General features: G+C 38.1%; 1 protein-coding gene across 1 annotated transcript; it reads left to right on the top strand.

The window, feature by feature from the left end:
- Positions 1-3,037: 3,037 nt before the first annotated feature.
- Positions 3,038-4,690, top strand: LOC104585678 (peroxidase 27-like). Its single transcript, XM_010242633.3, has 3 exons — positions 3,038-3,346; positions 3,533-3,721; positions 3,860-4,690. Exons 1-3 carry the CDS (start codon positions 3,122-3,124, stop codon positions 4,430-4,432), a joined length of 987 nt encoding a protein of 328 aa, XP_010240935.1. The 5' UTR covers positions 3,038-3,121; the 3' UTR covers positions 4,433-4,690.
- Positions 4,691-9,190: the final 4,500 nt, after the last annotated feature.

The following is a 9,190-nucleotide window of genomic DNA, read 5'->3' as shown; positions in this document are numbered from 1 at the left end:
TTAAAAGAATTAACCTTAAAATTCCAAATATAAAATAAAAACTTAAACATTTAACAATTTAAAGAGTAAACAATAAAAAGTAAAGACTAAATAGAAAAAATTAAAGAGTGGAAACTTCTAACAATACATAAATAATCTCAATTAGACTTGACAATCAGGTTGACCCATGACCTAACCCAACCCAATCCAACCCAGATTTTTTTCGGGTTGGGTCACTTTCACATTCGGGTTGCTAAATATGAGACCCTAACCCTATTTTTTTGGGTTGGGTTGGGTCGGGTTTGCGGGTTGGGTCAACTTTTTGCCAGGTCTAATTCTACTAGTGCGAATTGTGTACCGAATTTAAAAAAATTGATACTGTATTAGGTAACTTACCCTCGGCCCGTTCAAGTTGTACACCTAAACCCCATTTATTGACCTTTACCCTCTAGGCTGCTTTTGATTGCAGTGCAAATCCTGATTCGTGTAAAACTAATTTGCAACTGGTTCAGTTTTGTCTTCGTTGGTGTAAAATTAAGGGAAATTGTCTAAAAAAAATTCACCATGAATTTTCAGCATTTCTCTTTAACTCGCCACAACTTTTCAAAATGTCTAAAATTCACCATATCAGTAAGATTTTATTTTCCAAAACTTACCTTCTGTTAGTGCACCGTTAATGCTTCTTAACAGAGGTGTCCACATCAGCATAATAACAATTTTCATGACTAAATTACCCTTGGATGGCGAGTTAGAGGAAAATGGTCTTTTTCAGTTTTCAATTTTCATGTTTTGTTTGCATTTTTAGTGTTTTGTTATAATTTCCAATGTTTTTTATAATTTCTATTATTTTACATTTTCTATTTTCTACAATCTATAAATTTTTTCTGTATTTTTTCTTATTTTTTTGCAATTTTTGTGTTTTTCTATAATTTTTGGCGTTTTTTATTTTCTGATTTTGTCTTTCAATTTCTATAGTTTCTATAATTTAAAACTAATTTTTTATTTTATTTTTAATTTCTATGATTTTTTTTTTTATTTTTTGAAATTTCTGTGTTTTTATATATTTTATATTTGAAAATATTTTTTTTGAACTTTTTCCTGTTTTTCATGTCTAATTATTAAAATATATGTATATATTTTATATTTTCCTATTAGGTTAAAATGGTAATATATTAACACCTGTTAGTTTGTTTAATGTCAAGTTAGTGATATTATAAGTTTTAGACATTTTGAAAAGTTGTGATAGGTTTAAAAGAAATGCTGAAAACTCAAGGTGAATTGGCTGATTAACCATATGAATGATTTTAACTGTTTTCCAATTTTTAAAATTTTTTATTTCTTTTATCAAAACGGACCAGTCATTCGGATCGAATGGTTGGACTGTTTAAACCAATAACGGGACCCCTGACCGGTTTAGTCACCGGTTCGTTTTTAAAAACCATGGGATGAATTATGTCTCCATATGCTGAAAAAAAATATATAACCAAAATGTCTGGAATATAAAAGGAGGAAGAACACCCACGTAATACTTTACATTATTTATGTATTATGTATATTTTCCTCCAAATTATCAACAGGCCCTTGGCTTTTACAGAACATCGTGGGGGAGACGGGAGAGACCTCTCTTATTTTTATTTTGGATTCAAATACAAGGTAAACCGCCTTCTGCGCTGCCACGAACCCACCTTCCCATTAATGGCAGCATGCATGAACAGTCCATTAATACATGGAGACTGTCTCTATGGCAATTGCAATACTCATGAGTCATGAAATTGAATGTATATGGAGTAGTTTTGATGAAAGCATCGATCCTTGGTATACGTTGGAGGGTCATAGGATTTGGACCACATCGATCCTAAAATTCCCCCGGCCCAAAGAAAAAGAAAATCAAGAATCCTGACTTCACCCTAGCTACCTAAAATTCTGATAATGTATTGAAATTTAGATCAGAATATAATCTCCCCTTGGAACCAATGAGGATATATATATATATATATATATATATAGGAGGGCATGTTGAAAGACTTAATGTATGGGTCATTCAATATACTGGGCATTCAACTGACTGGCTTGCAGATTGATTAAAAGTAAAATATATAGTCTCCAAACTCGATCGATCACATTAATATTTCCTTTTTAACGAATCCAATATTCAGATCTATAGAAGTTCAATTCAGTATCTTGTTCAAGTTTTGAACCAACCAGGATGTGAAGGTTTGATTCTACAGGTGCAATATATTCAAAGAAAATATATTAGGCAATCCAGCGCGCCCTGAATAGTTCACATATATACTTAGATTAATTTGGATGCCATTTCCGATAGGCTCCGAGTAGTCACAAAAAAAAAAGTAGTTTGTTACAACTCTTTTCTCCGCAAGATTCAAGTTGGGCTTCCAATTTTATAGTAATAAAGAGGCATCATCTAAAACAATTAATGCATTATATGATAATGCCCGTTGTAAGGTCAACTTCCCATTCGATCGAATAGGTTCTCACGAACATGCATTCCTCGGTTTTGTTAGGAGGTTTACTCACTATTCATGGCTTACTTTTTCAGCCTATTGTGTTTTTATTTTCTATGGGAGCGGAAATGAGACATAATAGAGCCATTGTGCATCTTCCTTCCTCTTATTTAATTCTAATGTCCTATCCGTCACAACTTGGATAAAGCAAGAGTTATATATTAAACCAGGAAAAAACGTGTTGAGCCGGATAAACGATCGATAAACAGGCTCTCTTAGCTTGTTGGACTGGGACAACTCCAACCAGATCTGCTCTATTGCGACTGCATGTGCGTAGAACTTGAATGGATCCCATGGGCCAGGCTGACTGATTCAACCAAATTCACCATAAGATAGACTTAGGGGTTAACTGGGATGGACCTATCCCGATCGATGATCCATCCTCTATGGGTTGTTCCTTAGTCATCCAAATCCAAAGTCAACCCTTTTACTATGCACATTGAAAGGCAGCCAGCCCATTAAAGTATATTAAAGAAGACAGACCAGCCCAGGAAAAGGGATGGCGCTTAATAACGCAACTATATAACAATTAACGAGGCCTAGCTAGTTTCCAATATCATCTCAGTGCAGAGGGAGTTATTATTAGTAATCCGCGTCATTATTATTGGGTAGCTAGAGACATGGCTACTCTGAAGCTTATCCCCGTTTTCCTCCTTCTGCAGTTGGTAATCTCTGTTTTCTTCGTAGACCCCATCACTGCGCAGGGCCTGAAAGTAGGGTTCTACAAGAAAACATGCCCATCTGTGGAGGCCATAGTCAAAAAGACGACAGCACATTTCATCTCCAGAGCACCCACCCTCGCCTCTCCTCTATTAAGGATGCATTTCCATGACTGCTTCGTCAGGGTACGTACTACCGTATTTTGGCCTTGCTCCAATTTATTTATATATATATATATATATCTCACTATTAATTTGCTTAATACGTACGTAGCACATCAGTGCTCTTGAACTCTACAGCGACCAACCAAGCTTAATTAATACTACTAATTAAATCAAATTCTCGTTTAATTGTGTATATGCAATCTGCAGGGATGTGATGGTTCAGTGCTCTTGAACTCTACCGCGACCAACCAAGCTGAGAAATCTGCAATCCCCAACCAAAGCCTTCGCGGGTTCCAGGTCGTCGATGCTGCAAAGGCCGCTGTAGAGAAAGCATGTCCCGGAGTAGTCTCATGTGCAGACATTCTTGCCTTGGTAGCAAGGGATGTTGTGTCCCTGGTAATTGCAATTTCTCTCTCTCTCTCTCTCTCTCTCTCTCTCTCTTATAAAAAATAATTACTTACCGATCGGTCGACCCATATGTATGTAACTATGTATTACGTACGACTAAGTAGCTAGATTGCTTCCTTTGATCAGATCGAAGGACCACGTTGGGAAGTTCCCACTGGACGGCGAGATGGAAGAGTGTCGTTGGCCTCGGAAGCCCTGACAAATCTGCCACCCCCTTTCTTTAACATCACCCAACTGAAGGCATCATTCACCAGAAAAGGTCTAAGCGTGAAAGACCTGGTGGTGCTCTCAGGTGGACACACAATTGGCAATTCCCACTGCCCCTCCTTCACCAACCGGCTATACAACTTCACCGGCAAGGGAGACACTGACACCTCTCTGGATTCCAACTACATTCCCAAGTTGAAGAGCAAATGCAAGCCAGGAGATGTGACCACCATCGTGGAGATGGTTCCTGGCAGCTTCAAAACATTCGACGCTGATTACTACACGCTCGTGGCTAAGAGACGAGGACTCTTCCAATCCGATGCTGCTCTTCTCACCGACAGCGACACAAGGGCTTATGTCAAGCTCCAGGCTTCCACCCATGGATCTACCTTCTTCCAGGATTTTGGGGTGTCCATGGTCAACATGGGTAACATTGGAGTCCTTACTGGCTCCGCTGGTGAAATCAGGAAACATTGTGCTTTCGTTAACTGATGAGCAACGTCTACTTTTTGAATTTGGACTTTGGAGCATAATAGATTTTGTCGCTGTTGCGTGTCACTTGGCCTTGGCGTTCCAACTTCCTAGGTCTGATGAAGGGGAAGGATAATACTGAGAGGACAACGCCCTTCCCCAGGCTTTTTTCACTGTTGATCTGGAATATTGTGTGCTCCCACGTTAGTCTAGCTATTGGTGTTTTTTTTTTTTTGGTTCAATATGTAACAACTAAACAATAAAGTATGCTCCTCTTGCTTTAATTTCTTCGATATTCCTTCCTGAACAAACCATGGTTATTGGATAGTTGACTTCCAAGTTCCCAACTGCAAGTTATTTAACTAGAATCTTGGGCCCTGGGAACACAGAAGTCATACATGATAGGTCACTGCCCAATGGGCCTGAGCACCCGAAACTTTTCACTTTCACCTGAAACTGCTGCCACCATCAGAGATGACTCCTACCTAGCAAATGAACCGGGCCAAAATTGATTACGGCCGGTGCCATCTATTCAGCAAGAAATTTTTTAGGATTTTACAAATTTTCTGACAAAAAGAATAATTTTTTAAAAAAGTGTTTTGCCTAGAGTTAAGAAAAACATGGAAAACGAAGTTTTTTGGAAATGCAATGCAGGCATGGGTAGAATTTGGGGTTCTGTTGGAAGGCTTTTTGACCCAAAGCCCTCTACTGTTTACCAATAGGATGTTTCGACCAGTCCTATCCAGATGGGTCCTTTGCTCTATCGAATCCACTTTGAACGTTTTGCCTTGGTGAAGCTTATGTTTTTCAACTTGATCCTGAAATAACAGGAAAATAAATTCTTGGAACTTTTTTTTTTCTAGAGTAGAATTTTGCAAACAAAATAAACAAGAACTTAGCGTTTAAAGAAAAAAAAAAGCTTAGAAATAAAGAGAAGAAAACTTTGATAAAGTTGACAAGAATTTCTTGCTTTAATTTCTTTTCAGTAAAACTAGACCTTCCTCGTTCCCTCTCATCGTGAACTTAGGCTCTTGCACTTTCATATTATAACAAAGGGTTCGATTATGATATAGAAAAGATATGATATATGAAAAACTTTTGATTGGAATCATAAACGAGTAGCCAATTAGGTGTTATTTATCAAAATTTATGGATGGATTTTGATTGGTCAAAACTCTTTCCATACCATATCTTTTCCGCATCATAGATTTTCCCTATAACAAATGACCCCTTCCCATCATCATTCCATCATACTTTTTCTTGACATTAATCATTCCTTCGATGTCAACACTTGGATGGGATAATATATATATATCCTTGAGCTTTCGAGTTAAACTTAAGCTCATCGAATATTTAATCAAACAGCTCAGCTCGACTCAACACTTGGATGGGATAATATATATTGGACTTCTTCACAGGACACATCATCAACCCCAACAACTTCCTCCTCCCACAGAATCCTCCCATACAACTAAACCCAGCACCTGAACCCACCATGCACTTCGAAGCTGACCCATTTTTCACACCATTCCCACTGTTTAACGCAATATTGGATCTTCATGTGGTATGGAAGCAGCATTGTGTCCGATGGATCACCTTATAGAGGACCCGCTTGCAGCTTTAGACTTCAACATAACAGCCCAAGGCACAACTCACAGCTTTCCACTGCTTTTGCACTCTCAAGTACCCCTCCATCATTCAAATTGTCATCTATTACGTTACTATATTTACTTACTATTGTTTCAGTTTTTCTTTTTTATCTTTCCCATCAATTTACCCATTACACATATCAAAACAAAAATAATCTCCTAGAATACCAGGGGAGAGCAAATGACCCCCAAAAAATTCAGAGAATTGTACAAACTCTGTGAGACAAAAAAACTAGACATTCTATTCATCTGTGAGACAAAACTATCATCTTCTAAAAGCTCAAGGCTTGCCCAAAAATTGGGTTTTAACAATCATTGCAACTTCGTAGATGAGGGCCTTGCAGGAGGTTTGTGCTTGGGTTTCTACCATTGACTTACAAGTTATCCAAAACCACAAACACCTATTACACCTCCAAGTTTATAACCTCCCACTGCACCAAGCCTAGCAACTTCTATTATTTTATGGACACCTCTAGAGATAGGACTGCAGATCTCTCTGGCAATATCTCATTAAAACCCAATCATCAACCACACTCCCTTGGCTTCTCATGGGCGATATCAATGACATTTACTTATTCCAAGATCATAAAAACTTCAGAAACTCAAGACCACACTCTCCACCTCTCTAAGAACTTCATTATCAACTTTTGACTAATAGACTTCGACTACATAGGTCCCTCCTTTACTTGGACAAATGGTTAACAAGGTCCCTCAAAAATTCTAGAAAGACTTAACAGAGCCCTTACCACTCCTTTGTGGTGTGAATTCTTCCCTAACTCTCTTCTCTTCCACTTTCTCATCATATCTTTGAATCATGGTCTTATCAAACTACACATTAATCACACTCCTCCACCCAAACACCCTCACTTTCATTTTCTTCCTTTATGGACCGAACACCTAGATTGTAACAACATCATCACAGCTTCATGGGAATAAAACATAAGGGGTAGTCTAGCTCACCAAGTTATTTCTAAGCTAAAGATCTATAAAAGCTCTCTTAAAAAATGGAACAAGGACTGTTTTGGGAAGATTTAGACTCACATTAAGAACTTATCATTGCCACTCTACAACTGAACCCCTCTAGAATATCATTACTGGCTTCTCAAGGAAGAACAACTCTAGAGATTAAAATCTAGTGAACTTTGGTTATGAGATGAATACAAAAACACCAAGTTCTTTCACCACATAGCAAACCATAAGAACCATAAAAATAGCATTTAATGGATGAGAAAAGTTGATGGTTCGTGGACTTTTGATAAGGAGGAAATTGCCCAAATGTTCATAAACTCAGTCAAAGATATAGGGGATAATCTAGAACTACAAAATCAAATATTCGAGAGTCGAATGTTAAACAATATCAATCTGCCATCTTTACAACAGAATCAAATAAACTCGTTCTTATCCCCTCCCGCCCTAGAAAAAATCTCTGTAGTAGTGAAATAAATGCATCTGCACAAAGTTCCTACTCTTGATGGCTTCACAGGCTATTTTTACCAACATTTCTGGAATTTAGTGGGCCCAGATATCCACAACCTAGTTTTCCAATTCCTTAACTCAGAATACCTACCCAGAAAACTAAACAACACTAACTTGGTCTTCATTCCCAAAAACAATGCTCCCATGGACACCTCCAACTATAGATCAATCAGTCTGTGCAATGTGCTTTCAGATTTCAGCCTATCCTATAGGACCTAATTTTCCCATTCTAGTCACGTTTCCTCAAGAATAGGTAGATGGTAGAAAACATTCTACTAATGCGAGAAATTGACCATATTTTATGATCCCAGAGGAAAGAGAAAGGATATATAGCCCTCAAACTTGATATGCCATAAGTTTTTGATAGAATAAGATGGTCCTTCCTCAATCATGTTCTTAAGAAAATGAATTTTCTAGATAAATGGTGCCACCTAATTCATGAATGTACTACCACAACCACTTTTTCAATTAAGATGGCTAGGAGATCCGTTATCTCTTTATCTATTCATTATTGGTATGGCCCAATTGCTTCAATAGGCTAAATAGGATGGTGCAATTGAAGGCGTCAAAATCTGCAGAACAAGTACCCCTACCACTCATCTACTATTTGTAGATGATTGTGTCTTGTTTTGTAAAGCAGATGTTCTCCAAGTCAAAGCCTTAGTGGACATTTTAAATACCTTTGAATCTTTGTTGGGCCAAAAAATCAACTATGCCAAATCGACCATCAGTTTTAGTAGAAATTTCCCAAGACATCAACAAAAGATTTTGGCCCACATACTTAAAGTTAAAAATCCAATGATGGGGACAAAATATCTGGGTGCGAAAATCGATGTAAAACTCAACACAAAGCTTCTCATAAAGAAGTCCTAAACAGAATAACCACCAGGATTAACTCTTGGAGTTCTAAGCTGCTATCTCAAGCAGAAAGAACGACTCTAATAAAATTCTTTCTCTAGTAAATACCCATATGCTCCATGGCATCATCTATTCTACCAGTTTTAGCACACTCAAACATTAACAAATCTTTGAGAACATTCTGGTGGAACAATGGTAATTACAACTTAGCACACACAATCTCATGGGAGAAGCTCTGCAGACCCAAATCAAAAGGAGGGATTGGTTTTCATAACAACAAATTAATGAACCAAGCAATGTTTGGTAAGAAAATTTGGAGACTTGTTAAACAAGACCAAAACTTATGGTGTAAGGTTATCAAGGAAAGGGACATGAAGCTCATCATAGTGGCAACAAGCCCATAAGATGATCCCTAATTTCAAGCCCAACCTGATATGGCTCGTTAAAGATGGCATCAAAGTTAAAACTACTGCTGACCCATGGGTCCCCACCATTCCTGGTAATATACCTAACACAATCTCGGCCAATCCAACCCCCTCCAAGTTGCAAACTTCCTAAATTTGGATGGACCATGGAACCTCGAATAGCTGTGATGAAGGGTGATTTGGTGCAACCTAGCGAGAAGGGGACACATGGACAAGGCCTGATTAAGGGATGACGGCTCAGCTTGGCAAGCCTATTTCACAACGTTTGAGCTCGGGCGTTCGGTCACCTTGGCGTAGAGTCACCTCGGCGTCGGGGCACCTCGACATTCAATCCAATTCGGAACTAAAGAACCGAAGTATCAGCTCGGGGC

Source organism: Nelumbo nucifera, chromosome 1, assembly GCF_055504915.1.
Source record: "Nelumbo nucifera cultivar China Antique chromosome 1, China Antique-T2T, whole genome shotgun sequence".
Classification (NCBI taxonomy): domain Eukaryota; kingdom Viridiplantae; phylum Streptophyta; class Magnoliopsida; order Proteales; family Nelumbonaceae; genus Nelumbo; species Nelumbo nucifera.
Note: the sequence above shows the minus strand (reverse complement) of the source record. Positions and strands in the feature narration are given on the sequence as shown.

Bases quoted from the DNA above. Each gene is read 5' to 3' on its own strand.
- LOC104585678 (XM_010242633.3), top strand. From the start codon at position 3,122: ATGGCTACTCTGAAGCTTATCCCCGTTTTCCTCCTTCTGCAGTTGGTA. The intron at 3,347-3,532 runs GTACGTACTACC...TGCAATCTGCAG, and splicing joins TCCATGACTGCTTCGTCAGG to GGATGTGATGGTTCAGTGCT. The intron at 3,722-3,859 runs GTAATTGCAATT...TCCTTTGATCAG, and splicing joins CAAGGGATGTTGTGTCCCTG to ATCGAAGGACCACGTTGGGA.